Raw genomic sequence first — 15,461 nt, 5'->3', positions numbered from 1 at the left:
AAAAGGGAGAGACAGAAATGGAGAGAGAAAAAGAGGGGGAGAGTGACAGGGAGGGAGTAAAAGAGAAAGATGGAAAAAGGAGAGGGAGAGGGAAAAAAGAAGAGAGAAAGGGAGAGAAAGAGCAAAAAGAGAAAGTGATGGAGAAAAGGAGAGGGAGAGACAGAGAGAAAAAATAGAGAGGGAGAGAGACAGACAAAAACTTTTTTTTTTACTGTTTTTAAAAACCGAGTTATCTTCGTGTACACCAAAGTGATTAGTAGTTTTTAACAGTAACAAAAAACAAAAATATAAAGAATAAACTATAACAATATTAGACTGCCGAATTTAAGACACACTTCCTACTGAAATATTATGTTTTCATTTTTTTTCCGTGTCCTATTTCATCGTTTCTGCATCATCAGACGTCTGTTCTGTGTAACAGCGACACCCAGCGTCCAAAATGAGGAACGGCGTTGTAAAATTTTTATTGTGATTTGTTTTTTTCTAGCCTTTTTAAAAATGGCAGAATTCACAGAAAGATCCTCCAACTTTCACCTTTAATCACATAAAACGGTTTCCAGAGTAGCAGAGGACTAACACTTCTAAGATTTCCTCGATTTATTAAACATCCAGCACCACACTGACTAAATCCTTTTCTGCTAAACCCTCAAATCGATCAGATTTTAAGCCCAAGTCAAGAATCTTTTATTGTCATTTCAACCATATACATGTGACACAGTTTACAGTGAAATGAGACAATGTTCCTCCAGGACCATGAAGCTACATAGAACAAAGACGGAGATAACGACTTAGTAACTTAGTCCTTGATACATAAATTGCATCTGTGTAACCTGGTGTACACAGTGTGAGACATAAGACAAGAAGACGGTGCAGGACAAAAGACAATCAATACAAGAAAATACACAAAAGCAGCGCTGACCAGTGTACATACTGTATGTCCAATCAACATTACGTGTGTGGAAATACTGGAATGAACACAGTATTATAGCAGCAGTTACATGAGGTATGTGCAAAACAGCAATGGACTGAAATGTGAGACAGCAAAGAGCAGAAACTGTATGCAAAAACAGCATATAAACAGTTTGATATGACGATGCTGTAGACATGGATGTAACTCCGACCCCAACCTCCTCAGTTGGGATATGTGAGGAAAAGAATTCCACTGCGCTGTAATGTATATGTGGCGATAATAAAGGCTTCGATGACCCATTCTAAAATTGGAACAGTGTGTATTTGGTACAATATTTGTTGTGTATTACAGTTACATTACATTTATGGCATTTAGCAGACACCCTTATCCAGAGTGACTTTAACTCCAGAGCAATTTAGGGTTAAGGGCCTTGCTCAGGGGCCTAGCAGTGGCAGCTGGCAGATCAGTAGTCCAACACCTTAATTACAGAGCTACCACATCCTATCGATTGTGTGTGTGTGTGTGTGTGTGTGTGTGTGTGTGTGTGTGTGTGTGTGTGTGTGTGTGTGTGTGTGTGCTTGGTTCAGTGCTTGGTTCAGTTCAGTTATTGAGAAGTCGTCTTGTGGAAAGAAACTGTTACACAGTCTGGTCGTGAGGCCCAAATGCTTCGGTACCTTTTTCCAGACGGCAGGAGGATGAAGCATGAAGGAGTGAAGCAAGTATTTTGAGAAAGTATTTAGAAATTATTTTTAAAAAGTAAAAAATATATATTTAAAGCTTAAAATGTGTGAAAGCATTAAAAACAAATCATTTTAATTTGATTTCAAATTATTTCTTTTTTTTTTTTTTTTTACACAAAAAAAGAGTATAACGCAACGCTTACATTCAGAAGTTAAATATTAATGTGGACCTTTTGTAACTTGAAACCAGAAACAACTTCTGGAAAGACGGCAAGATCATTGTCCAACTTTCCAGAAACGAAATTTCATTCCATCGATAATAATTAATAAAAAAGAAAGACAAGGGATTAAATTTGTTAAGGAAAATTAAATTGTATATATATAACCTGATTATAATTGTTTGATTTGTTTTGAAACATATATTTGAGTAGATTTCATAGTAATAATTTATTTTAGCAAAATGATTAACTCCAGAACTTCTATTGTAAGAATTTATATACTCTGTGTGTGTGTGTATTTATATACTCTCTCTCCCTCTCTGTGTGTTTATGTACTCACTCACTCTGTGTGTGTGTGTGTGTGTGTGTGTGTGTGTGTGTGTGTGTGTGTGTGTGTGTGTGTGTGTGTGTGTGTGTGTGTGTGTGTGTGTGTGTGTGTGTGTGTGTGTGTGTGTGTGTGTGTGTGTGTGTGTGTTCACTCCTCTACGCCTTTATATTTGCCAAAAACAGAAGCCCCCCCCCCCCGAAGCCTACATATCGTTCTTATAGCGTGGCAGCGTCACGTGATCAGAAGCTTCACTGCATTTTACGACACTTGCCGAATTAAAGCATGCCTTCCTCAAATCAGGAGAGAGGAAAAAAATCTACTAACACTGTGTTTCTCAATTTAATCCAATAAATAAAACATCAAACTTTCTGCATTCGTTTAATAAATAACCACATAGTATCTATGATGCCGTGGTTTTAAACATAACGCAGAGGAACATTAATGTATTGTGTTTTAATGACAAGGTTAATATTGTTAATCACACCCTATCTGAGGTTGGAACACCACACCTAGTTTCTGCCCTATTTTAACACTCATAAATAAAGAGCTGGTTTATTTTAAATTATGTTTGTTTGTTTCTTTGTTTGTTTGTTTCTTTATTAGCTTTGTGGCTACATGCAAACGCCTGAAAATGAGCCCCAAATTGTCAAAAACTAATGTAAATAACTCTGTATTTTGTCTATGTAGATTTTTTTATTCTTTATTTTTGCTTTGTTATTTACTGGTGGATGTAGAACCCGGATGTGTAACCTGATAGGGGGCAGAGAGAGAGAGAGAGAGAGAGAGACAGAAAGAGAGGGAGAGAGAGACAAAATGAGAGGGAGAGAGAGGGAGAGAATGAGAGGGAGAGAGAGGGAGAGAGAGGGACAGAATGAGAGGGAGGGACAGAGACAGAGAGAGATGGAGAGAGAGAAACAGAAAGGAGGGGGTGAGAGAGAGAGAGAAACAGAAAGGAGGGGGTGAGAGAGAGAGAGAAACAGAAAGGAGGGGGTGAGAGAGAGAGAGAGAAACAGAAGGGGGGTGAGAGAGAGAGAGAAACAGAAGGGGGGTGAGAGAGAGAGAGAGAGAGAGAGAGAGAGAGAAACAGAAAGGGGGGGGGTGAGGGAATGTTGGACTGCAATGGAGCAGAATGCCATACAGGTAATGGAAACTCCAACTTTATATTACATTAAATTAACCTCTTTCTCATTTTGTAGCCTACAATAATTCATTCACCCGAACAGTAATAAATTTTGGTCGTATTATTTCAGCTCGGTGGATTATTTTGTCCTGTAATATCGCCTTGTTTTTGAATTCGCCTTAAACGCTGATTTGATTCTCGTCCTATCAAAAGCCTTTGGACGTTTTTCTGTTGATTTGAACGGCAAAGTTTTTTGGCCTTTTGCCTTTTAAAAAGTTTCGCCAAATTATTTCTTTTTTTCGCCTTTTGATTTATTAGACACACGTTTGTTAGATCGCTTTTTGTCCCAAACGGTCCCAAATATCGTTATTATTTTGATTATTATTTAGCTATTTTCGTTAATGATTAATTTCTTTGTGTGGCGTGTCGGCTACCTAGCTCTTCTGCCCCTTCTGCCCCCACCCCCACTACTGCACTTTCTACATTTTACCCCACAGAAATGTTTCATTAGTATCGAATTTATTTCTCTTTTCATTTCTGTTCGCTCGAATATTTTTTATCGAGTTTCTCGTTACATTTCCTCCTTGTTTATAAAATGCTACATTGTAGCTGTGAGTCGGTCGGTCGGTTTGTCTGAAGCAAACAAAATTAAACAGGAAACTACTTTTATTTTTTTTTAATGACGTGTTGATTAAAGAGGTTTTTTAAAATTTTTTATTTTTTTATTATTTTTTTTTAGAAATATGTAATAATATTATCGACATGATCTAGGTGTATTTATATTTATTTATATTTATATTTATTTATTTATTTATTTATGCACGATATTTAATCCCGACATTATTATGTAACACTCCATTTTCTACCTAAAAAAAAAATAAACAAAAATTCACAGACAAAATCTGAACAAATTCGGAGCCTGAACACAATATGTCTTTAATAAAGCTTTACAAAAGCACAAAATGGCAGCTATTGGCTATTAACTGCATTTCACATGCTACGTTTTGTTCGAGCTCCACTTTAGGAAGTTGTGAAAAATGACTTAAATATAGCAACTTTTTTTTTTTTTTTACTAATAAAGGAAGTTAGTGTATTTGAATAATTAACATCTTGTGTGTTTTTTCCCCCCACTTCATATTAAAACTACTTGTTGAAACCATTTTTTTTTTTTTACTTTAACCCCAGAAACAGACGTGTTACATGATCTTTAAAAACTAATCCTGAAGAGAAGCACCAAGGTCAACAGTTATGAGTGTTTAATATGAGGATCTCTGCAGCTTCACCACTATATTTTTTTCTTCTTCTACAAAAACCTCCAATGATCTGGGTGGTTTTTCTAGTGTAGGATCCATATACAGAGAAAATGAGAGCCGTTATAAAAATATACATTTTATTTTTGGCTTTGTAGCCCAGCCTTAGTCCTGACACTGTTTTCCATGGTTTAAGAGCTGCACATGTGGCTTCTGAAGCTTTGCTCCCATAGGAGAAAACCCAACAGGGGGGTAATAGAGGCCCCGATGGTGGCGGTGGGGGTAGGAAAAGCCGCCAGTTGCTTACATCCTTTCTCCTCATTGCTTTGTTAAAATAAAAAAAAAATAAGGCTCAGCTTTACGATTGTGGAAAATATTATTTTTGCAACGAAACGGCTGAACGTCAGCGATTCGACGTCACGTGAGCAGTTAATAACCAAGGCATTTCTAAGCCCCCGTGGCCTCTTAAAGCTCTTAAGATTTACCAACAATAAAATAAGAGAGAATGGTGCATTGAATGATGGCTACATAATGTATGTTTATTTTTTAATTTTCTTCCCGAAGTTGTAGTTTTTAACCTCACAGGAAAATCAGGGCACTTTTCAGTCACTTATCTTTGATGTTCCTAAGTTGCCTACGTGCACGGCGAAATCTTTTCAGCCAGGAGAATCAAGATGTTTTTGGTTTACAGATGACCGAGATATTTTATGTATTATTTTTTTTTCCAACCCATTTAGAAGGCCACAGTGGTTTATTATATTTATTTTATTATTATTATTTTTTTTTATTAATTTATTTTTTTAATATAGAGAGACGTACCGGTTGAATTGATGCAGAAGAGTGAAGGATTTTATGTCATCAGATGGTGATGGAGGAAAAAACCAAACAAAAAGTGTGCTTTTTGCAGAAATGTGCTCATGTGATGATGGTGCACGTGCTGCGTTTGTATAGTTGACCTTTAAATCTCGAGGAAAGGGATTTGTTCTGTTATTTGGCTGTTTTGAATGTAAAAGTTTGGATTTTTATTACTCTTTAATATCCCAGTGCTGAATTCTCAAATCAGAACAATGAGGAATCGACTCGTTTTCTAGGCCGTCTCGGCGCTGGCGCTTGTGTCGCGATGAAAGGTTCCGATTTCTGCTCTCGTTCTAATACGTAGTCGTACGGTGGTGTTATTTGAAATAAAAATGCACTGTTATTTGACAAAATATGAATTTAAATATTGGTGCGTCTTCAGGACTTTATGGAATTTGACTGTTCTGGTTTCTTGGTTACGTGACAAACGGCATATTTTTAGTCTTCTAAACGTAAAAGAAAAATGGAAGCAGAAGGAACGTTTATAGCTGCAGGAAACAGGAACGATCCTGTTTTGTTGACTTGAAACGGTTAAAATTGGTTAGTGCAACATGGTTATTAATTAATTAATTAATTAATTAATTAATTATGAAATTGTAATCCATTATTATAAATTCAGGATGTGGTGTTATTTTGTGTGTTCTTCGGTGTATCGACTCCTTTTCTCTAACGTCGTCATGTTTTTGTTCCTTACATGATCACGGAGTTATCACTCGACTTTACTGTAGTAAATAAATCCTGTTGTTATTTTTCCTCCTCCTGTCAGTGGTTAGGCCCGCCGTGCTGCCTGCGAGGCTCCTTCGCCTTCTACAAGTCGGTGAGCTGCAGGCCCGACGCTGGCAGCCCCGTTCAGGTCTGGAGACTCGGTGAGTTCTACTATGTGCGCTGTGGCCCTCAGGAGCCGGTGTGTATCGCCGAGATCACTCTGCTGTGGGAGGATCAAAGACAGCGCCACCCTCTGGCCAGCTCCAGACTCTATTACCTACCCGAGGACACGCCCAAGGGCAGGACTAAGGAGCACGGAGAGGTGAATAGGCGCAATTTATCCACACGCTATCAGCAATGTCAACAATAGACACCAAAGACACAATATCAGCGTTTGTGCCTTTGGTGTACAAAAAACTTTGGGTCAGAGTCTGTTGTTAAATGTGCATCATAACACACACACATACACACATACACACACTCCATTCCTGATCATTAGGAATAAATACAAATCTCCATAAAAACGTTATATTCTGTAAAGCTGCACTGAGACAGTGTCCATAGTTGATGTTCCTGTTCAAGTAAAATTGAACTGAACAACTTCAATAATCAATCCAGGTAGTGTTGTTAATATGATGCACAGCGTTTCCAGTCCGTTTGTGGACGGAACGGAAAGAAGGGAGTCACGCGGCTCCGACGACTCGAAATGAACACCGTGGCCGTCCGTTGTTCTTAAAATGAAATCTCGAAAGTCTTCCTGGTTCCAAAAGAGTTTGTGAGCAGCTGTACGGTTCATTTAAGCTAGGAGTTTAAAACAAAAGGTTATTATAAGGTGCAATGAGTAAAAGAACCATGATTTAAGGCAACCCAGTGGTGGGAAACAAAACTTTCCAGGCCTTTAAAGGGAACAAATTGAAGCTATTTATTTATTTGTTTGTTTGTTTGTTTGTTTATTTGGATGGCAGAAAGTAACGTACTAACCTACTGGCACGTTACAAGCCAGACCTCATTAATACACACGTTGTGTCGTGTTACAGAGTCTAGTTGTTGTGCAAAACGAATAACTCTTGAAATCGAAAGCCCATCGCTTTAATATTTCACCGGAAAGTTCGAGTTGTGTAAGTCTGAGTCACAGCTTTGGGAAATGTTAGCAAATCCTTCTCAATAAAACAACTCGGATGAAAGAATTTTTGAAAGACAACACGAAAGCAAATTGCGTTTGCCGATTTCTAACTTTTTCTTTTCCCCGTAACTGAACTGTGAAGCAGAAAAAGCAGATTTAAACCCGATTCTTCTGAAAGACGGTCACTTTAAATGAACATGATGTATGATGTGTGTGTGTGTGCGCGCGTGTGTCAGGACGAAGTTATCGGCGTCTCTAAGAAGGTCGTGGTGCGAGTGGAGCATCTGGTGAAATGGACCTGTCCGGAGCAATCTCAGTGGAAACACAACACCGTGAACATCACTGACCCTCGTGTACTGAATGGTTCCTCCTGTTTAACTGATCCACAGGAAGTGAAAACCAAAGGTGAGCCCCGGGGCTGGGACAGCGCCGTGCCGCGCCGTGCCGCATCGCCCTGAGACGTCTCCGTAACTCTGGGACGAGATTTGGCGGATTTTTCTTTCTCAGTGTTGCAGCCTGATTGCCAGCGGATTTCTAAATTTCTCTCTTTTTTTTTTCTCCTCCAGATGATGTTTCAGGAGTTCAGCACAGGGTTAAGGTGCTCAGCTACCCGCAGTACTGCCGCTTCCGCTCGCTGCAGAAACGGATCCAGAGCCACGCGGCCCGGCCCAGCCCGCAAGACCCTCACCTGTTGGCTTTGGGCTGGATAAAAATGACTCTACACAACACACGTATCCTGTACTGCAGAGACACTTTCAGCCACCCGAGTCTAGGCACCAACCCCAGTTTAACGCCCGAGTTTGGTGAGTTTCTAGTGTGTTTACGGAGCATTTAAAATAAACCAAGCAGCCCTTGGAAATGTAATAATGAGGGATGTAATCTTTGGTACGATGTTCTTTAATACCACAGCGTTCGGTTAGTCGGTTTGCTGATAAATCTCCTGTAACAGAAGCTCTGATTAATACGTCACGTCTCTATAGCAACAGCTCGTCCGCAGGGACCTGTACCGTATGGCAGAGATCCGCGTCATCTGACTCTCTTTAAACAGATTTATAATCGTCGATACGGTGATGTCTTCTGTAAGGACCGGTTTCATTTAACATTTACGGAAGATGTCTCCAGTGTCAGACGTTTTCCTCCAGACGTTAAAAACCGCGACCGTGTCATTCGTTAATAAATCAAATTAAAAATAGCCGAAAGGAAAAGTCATCGTAAACTCTGGGGTGGTTATGATATCTCAGAATCTCGCCGGAGCACCGCATACCACCCAGACTGATTATTTTTCCTACAACACCAAGCTCTGTGAGTGTTATTCAGACAGAAGTCTCTTGTTCAATGGCGTGAGATTAAAACTGTTTTATTTAACGAACGTCTTTTGCTTTTTGTAAATGCTATATACAGGCTCAATGGAGCTAAATGGAACAAGTAATAAAACGAGTGCGACTGTTGGTTTGTGTCGCGTTTGTGACAGGATGCCTGTCCGTCAGCCTGAAAGGACGACCGCGGAAACGCCGGGGCAGAGACGGCGACGGAACCGATCAGCAAATCCTCAACCATTCCGAGTCATGGGGAGAGAGAACAAAGGCATGTGTTCGGATCTGTTAATATAAACCGTGTATGTTTAAGCCTTAAGCATGATGAACTGGATTATAATCGGGGGTTAAACGTCTGGTGGGAAACGCAGGAAAACGTCACGAGCAACGTGGAGACGATCGACGGTCACTGGCTTCCTCATCCCGAGGAGAAGATCTTTCTGGATCAGCTGTATCTCTTCATGGAGCGCAGAGGTTCCCCCATCTTCAAGGTTCCTAACCTGGGCTTTAAAAAGAGTGAGTATTAGCTCCTGCTTTCATCGTGTTCACCTTTTTTTTGGGGGGTGTCAGAATTCCTCTTTTGACCTTTCTGCATCGTTTATCATGTCTGTGGCGATTATTATTTGTCTGCAGTCGACCTTTTCCTGATGTACTCGGTCGTCGGTAAACTGGGAGGATACGAAGCGGTAAGTTTGTAATACTATATATATATAGTGTGTGTAGAATCCTTGGTTAATGGGAATGTTTTTAATCTTCCTGCGATTTTGATTTAGTGTGATTCGGATTCAGTCCGCATTTGATTCTGTGGGATTATGATTCAACGTGACCGAATCAGAGTCGCATTGAATATGATTCAATCTGGTTTGGATCTTTCATGATAAAGGGCTCAAGGGCACCTCAGTCGTGACCATCCCACAACCTTAGGGTTAGGAGTCAGACTCTTTAACCATTAGGTCACGACTTCCCCCTCAACGTTACTATAGCAACCTGTAGCAGGAACGGCAAATACAGCAAAACTAACTATTAAATACAGCAACTATCAACGATGAAGTCATGTCACTACGCCAAAAAAAAAAAAACAACTAATAGAAAGGAGCTTGTGCTTTGCCTCCAGGTGACCTCTCGGCGCTTGTGGAAAGTGGTATACAACGAGTTAGGAGGAAGTCCGGGCAGCACCAGCGCCGCCACCTGTACCAGACGACATTATGAAAAGTGAGTCTCATTCTTTGTGCAGCAGCAAGTCCTCGGCACTGCCGTCACGATCCTCGGCTCACACGGCGCGTTTGATTTGTTCACGAATCGCAGGTTGATCCTGCCGTACGAGCAGCACGTAAAGGGAGGAAACCAACAGCCGAACAAACCCAAAGCTCCGCCCACTCCGGCGTCTGCGTCCATCAGGAAGGCCGTGCGAGGGAGAGTTCAGAGCGCTCCAAGGAAGATCGGGGTCATTAGTCAGGTAAACCTTTCTGTTTGAGGAACGATCTGCAGAATCAAACTCGGTCATAAGACAAGATAAGTCCCACGATGGGGAAATTTCTCTGTTACAGCAGCAAAGACAAAAATGCAAATATATAAAAGGAATAGAGACATAATATAATATACAGTATAAACGCAAAACAATGTATAAATACAGAGAAGAAAAAGAGACCACGAGTAAATAGCTACGCTAACAGACATATCGCACACAGGTAATATTGCACGTTTTTAAAATTTCCGTTATCGCACGTGTCGTTTTTAAATATTTTGTTATTGTTTATTATTGCAGTTATAACAGTGTGTAACTAGATTTGTAAAGTTTGTGACGACTTTGATGTTGGCTTTGACAAAGCAAGTATTCGCAAAGGCCGGTGTTTATCGGAGGCGAGTGGACATAAGGATCAGTGTCATGTTTGGAGGCAAGTGGACAGAAAGCTAGGGTGCCAAAACATTTGGAGTCAAGTGGAGACGAGCATGTGACATCATCCGAATACTCTTGAGGAAGTTCCCCTCATTGTTCTGAGTGTTTTGATATGTCACATGTCCATGTTGTAAAAAGTTTTTTGATTTTGCATATTTTGGGGGCGGGGCTGCGGCACAACCGATTTAAAACTCTTCAGAGTCTCCAGAGCTGGCCGAGTTTGGTGTAGATAGTTCGAAAGCTTGCCAAGATATAAACCTCTGAAGTTTATAATGGGGTGGGGGGGTGGGGGTGGGGGGGCAATTTGTGACCTAGTACCAGAAGTACCGGTACTCGGATCGCTTAGAAAAGTAAAAGCAACAAACTTCAGACCAGGTTTTACAACATATCCAAATTTGGTTCATGTGGCTCGAAAGCTCTAGGAGGAGTTACTCTTGATAAATTTTTGTCTAAGCTTAAGTAGCTTAAATGGCTTCTACAAAGCGACATAATGATGATGACTGGTTCACTGGGAGCAGCTTGGATTATAAAGTCTAATAACAGCAGGGAGAAAAGAGCGTCTGTATCGCTGCTTAGGACACTTAGGATGTAACAGTCTGTCAATGAAGGAGCTGCTCAGAGATGAAGCTGTTTCATACAGGGGGTGAGAATCGTTCTACAGCAATGATGATAGTTTTGCTACCGTCCTCCGTTCTGCCACCTCCTGTACAGTGTCCAGAGGGATCCCCAGGATTCAGCTGGCCTTCCTGATCAGCTTGTCCAGTCTCTTCCTGTCTGCAGTAGAGGTGATGCTACACCAGCAGACCACACCATAGAACATGGCTGAGGCCATCACAGAGTCGAAAAAGGTCTTCAGTAGCTCTCGCTGCACTCCAAAAGACCTTTAGTCTCCTCAGCAGAAAGAGTCTGTTCCGTCCTTTCTTATCGATTGCCTCAGCGTTGTCTGTCCAGTCCAGTTTGCTGTTCAGATAAACACCCATCAGGAACAATACAAATCATCCTGAAGGAAACATCCGTGATGCAGAAAACACAAGAAATCACAGACATCAGGACGGATTTTATCCTTTTAGGAATTTGAGTTGATCGATCGCATTATTGTTTGGCGTTTATAAAGTTTGTATGACGTACCACAGTTCAAGTGCAGGCAAATTTAGAGTTTCAGAGCTTTTTATATTTTATCGATGATTCATTTCAAGGCCAAACGTCAAGATCATCCAATTCAATAATTTAAGAAAAAAAAAGTGTCTTGCTGGGGGGCACGGTGTCTTAGTGGTTAGCACGTTCGCCTCATACCTCCAGGGTCGGGGTTCGATTCCCACCTCCGCCTTGTGTGTGTGGAGTTTGCATGTTCTCCCCGTGCCTCGGGGGTTTCCTCCGTGTACTCCGGTTTCCTCCCCCGGTCCAAAGACATGCATGGTAGGTTGATTGGCATCTCTGGGAAATTGTCCGTAGTGTGTGAGTGTGTGTGTGTGAATGAGAGTGTGTGTGTGCCCTGTGATGGGTTGGCACTCTGTCCAGGGTGTATCCTGCCTCGATGCTGGAAGTTCGGATAAGCGGTAGAAAATAAATGAATGAATGAACATCGTCTTGCTCTACGGTCGTTGCTCTACAGCAGCAAACGTCAGTGTGTTTGTGCCAACCTTCACTTGGTCGAGATGAAAATGATCGTAGTTTATTTATTTTAAACACACAGTGACGTGTCGCGTTAAAGTCAGTGGATATGTTGTCTGATTTATTCTGTCATGAATCAGTCCTTTTCAACTTTGCTCTCATACTTTTACAAAGTGTAATACACACACACACACACACACACACACACACAAACCTGTTTAGCCAGCCTGTAAAGCTTCAGTATTTGAGAAGTGCATTGTTAAGATTACAGCTAAAATTTCAAAATCAGATATCCGGGTATTCTGTAACATATCAAAGTTTTTTTTGGGGTTTTTTTCTTCCTTTCTTTCCTTTTTCTTCCCCTCTACATATTACAGAATTGTCATGAAGCAACTTAACATTAGTTAATATGGTTTAGTGGTAGATTACATTCGTATCACCAACATGATGGACATCTAAAGTTTTTAAAATGGAACAAAGACACAAGTTTCGATGTCTTACTCGAGTGTGTAAATTATTATATATGATACTGATGATTTTTCTGTTCTGCTTTGTTAGGCAGCACCACCAGATGGCGCCAGGGTACGGAAAAGAGGACGACCTCCTGGGAGAAGGAGCGTTAAAGTTCTGGCTCGGGGCAGAGTCGGTAGACCCTCGTCTCATACTAAAGCTTTAAGTGAGAAGATTGTAAGTAAAGTCCAACCAATCACAGTCATCCAGGAAGTAAGGATTTCTCCAGCCCCCCCAACCACCACCCACGTTCCCCAGCAGCATCAAGCTCCGGAAGATATCAAGATGAAGCAGGAGAATGAACCTTCGTCTCCTTGCTTATTGTCTGGACAATCTAAGCTACAGATTGGGGGCTCACTGGAAGGGTTTAGCCCGACTAAAGGGATGTGTCCCATGGACTTCTTGAGAGCTCATTGGGGCCTCAGTGGTGTGACTGGTCCAGAGAGAACTCAGGAGGCCTCGATCACAAGCCAGACCAAAGCCAGGAGTCCAGAAACACCAGAGAATTTGCAGCACCAGTGTTCTGGATGCAACTCTGCTCATCCTTCATGGACTGGAGGCCCAAGAGAGGGCCTGACCGCCAGACCTCAGCTGCCTCCTCTGAAGATCCTTCCCTTGGACATTGATTGTAGCCTTCAGTTGCACCAGCTGATGCACACTCGCATCGGCACGGCACATATGAACACGTTCACCAAGCGTCTCTCGGAAGCGTTGGCTCAGGATCTTAGCAAGACCAACGGCCATGCTGTGCCTGTTTCTCAGGAGCAGGCTGTGCCTCTCAACCTGAGCAAGAAGCCCACCACCAAGAGGTCTTCGGATGATGTGGATTCCCAGTGGCAAAGAGACTCTGAGGCCAAGCGGCTGAAGATGGAACCCATAGACCTTCGCTTGACTCTGAAGCAGAACGAAGGTTCCTCAGGACAAACGTTGGTCCAGGATGAGCCAGCTGACCTGAGTTGTCCACGGAGGGTCAGGGCTCTTCAGGACCGGACTAGCTTAGACTTGACTGGATCTCAGGATTCACATTTATCTCCGAAGTCCGATCTTAATCCTTCCACAGACTGCATTTTTCCGTTAAGCGTCGTCTCGTCATCGGGCGCTGCCCTGAAATGGCAGGAAAAGGATTTGAACCCCGTGGATCTGAAGTTGGGAGAGACCCCGGAGAGACTTAAGGTTAATCACAACACAGAAACTTGCCCTAAAGCTGAACAGCTCTCCCAACATATTTCTTACAAGGATTCCAACACAAGAGATTATAAAGTTCCATCTCTCCTTTCCAAGCCATCCCAAAGCTGTTGACCTGCAGACATGAAAGCAGACCGGCGTCAAACCCAAACTTTCTGGTCCTCACTCCTCTTTCTATACACATCCTCACTTTAATAGTTATGCCATTCCTTTGCTCGTTGATACAACCAATCACGTGGCCACAGAGCTTCAGTAAATGTTCCTGATAGCTGATCGGACCAGAACGCGATATGGCTTCAAGCTGTTGTAGCTCATCAGTTTGAAGGTTCTGGGATTCGAGATGCTGTTCTACTCACTACAGATGTAAAGAGTGATTTATTTGAGTTTCTGAAGCTCGAGCCATTTCAAATCAAATATTTTTTTCCCTGGTGTTTCAATCGAATGTTACCCAAAGACTTGAATCTGCATTATTTCGGTGCCTGATGTGCTGCACTGCTGCTAGCTGGTTTTGACAATCAGCATAAAGAAGCAGAGGTACAGCCGTTCCTATTAAAGTGTCCAGATTTGGACAGTCCTGCTTTTATGCCAAGTCTCTCAAACACTACTGCTGTACTCCTTCTGGTCTGGGCTTCCTTTTTTTTTTTTTCCCCCTAACAAAAGACCAATTGTTTTATGCAGTCAAGTCGAGAGGCTCGGCCACGAAGGTCTCGTAACGTGACGTACGAACGGTGCTGTTATTTTGGACAATACAGGAATTATGAATCATATTTTAAGATAACTTGTAAAGCTCACATTGCAACTCGTAGATATGCGTGTTAACTTAAAAACCCGGTTCCACAGGAATCGGACGGCTACTGTAGCTTTCTTTTGGTAATTTTTACAGTCATCAATATGCTATTTTAAGCTTTATTAAGCATTCTCACTTTATATTTCATCCTTTTATTCCCTTTTTATTTTATTTCCTTAAATGCCGTCGGTTTTACCTTTCAATCTTTTTATACATTCGCCATTTCCTCAGCTAACCGAAAGCTAACAAAACCGTACACGTTCTTTGTTCTGCATTTGAAAACTGTTTCATTTGGTGGTTGTTTATTAAACTGGTGCAATTAGTAGTTTTTTCGTTTTCAATGGTCCAGTGAGAACCATTTTTAAAGGTTTTTTTTAAAGGGCATTGATATAGATCTATGTACACATACATTATTATTATTATTATTATTATTTTATTTTATTTTTTTGTTAAAGGCTTTAACCTAGACGAATAAGGACACGTTCTTGGTCAGCAACGGCTCGTTTTCTGAATGCAAAATTCCTAAACATGTTTACAGCGCAGACGTTATGGACACGTCAGAAGCAGTTTGATACGCGAATGAATTCGTAAGCGGATTTTCAAAAAAAAATATTGTTGTAAAAGAAGAGTATGACTTTGCAGAGTGGACAGAGATCAGATAGATCTGATTATTTTAATAAAAAAATGCATACTTTATTGAGTAACTCATTATTTTTGCGAATTCTAGATTCACGCACTTTTTTCAGCTTTTTTTTTTTTAAATCTGGTCTATAAATTCACACAGGTTTCAGAATCGAAACACTTTTTAATAAATTGTGGCATTAATCCATTAATATATTTAAACGTTCGTCATGGATTGTTTGATTTCTGTACATTTTTAAGGCCAACTCTGATTAAAAGCTAACTTTTGTGCTTCATTGTCGGTTGTTGACACAGTGCTCCTTACAAACCTGCGCTGATGCATGTAGA

General features: G+C 41.1%; 1 protein-coding gene across 1 annotated transcript in view; it reads left to right on the top strand.

Annotated features, from left to right (window-relative positions):
- The first annotated feature begins 3,141 nt into the window (after window positions 1-3,141).
- zgc:77151 (uncharacterized protein LOC337153 homolog) overlaps window positions 3,142-15,461 on the top strand; it is a 12,552-nt gene continuing 232 nt past the window's right edge. Inside the window, exons 1-10 of the mRNA XM_027177355.2 lie at window positions 3,142-3,276; window positions 6,128-6,388; window positions 7,426-7,594; window positions 7,756-7,992; window positions 8,661-8,773; window positions 8,874-9,018; window positions 9,136-9,188; window positions 9,617-9,714; window positions 9,808-9,958; window positions 12,569-15,461. The exon at window positions 12,569-15,461 is cut by the window's right edge and continues 232 nt beyond it. Coding sequence (XP_027033156.1) covers window positions 3,256-3,276; window positions 6,128-6,388; window positions 7,426-7,594; window positions 7,756-7,992; window positions 8,661-8,773; window positions 8,874-9,018; window positions 9,136-9,188; window positions 9,617-9,714; window positions 9,808-9,958; window positions 12,569-13,819 — 2,499 coding nt within the window. The 5' untranslated portion in view covers window positions 3,142-3,255 and the 3' untranslated portion in view covers window positions 13,820-15,461. The remainder of the gene's footprint in view (window positions 3,277-6,127; window positions 6,389-7,425; window positions 7,595-7,755; window positions 7,993-8,660; window positions 8,774-8,873; window positions 9,019-9,135; window positions 9,189-9,616; window positions 9,715-9,807; window positions 9,959-12,568) is intronic.

The sequence above is a fragment of the Tachysurus fulvidraco genome, chromosome 21 (assembly GCF_022655615.1).
Source record: "Tachysurus fulvidraco isolate hzauxx_2018 chromosome 21, HZAU_PFXX_2.0, whole genome shotgun sequence".
NCBI lineage: Eukaryota > Metazoa > Chordata > Actinopteri > Siluriformes > Bagridae > Tachysurus > Tachysurus fulvidraco.
Note: the sequence above shows the minus strand (reverse complement) of the source record. Positions and strands in the feature narration are given on the sequence as shown.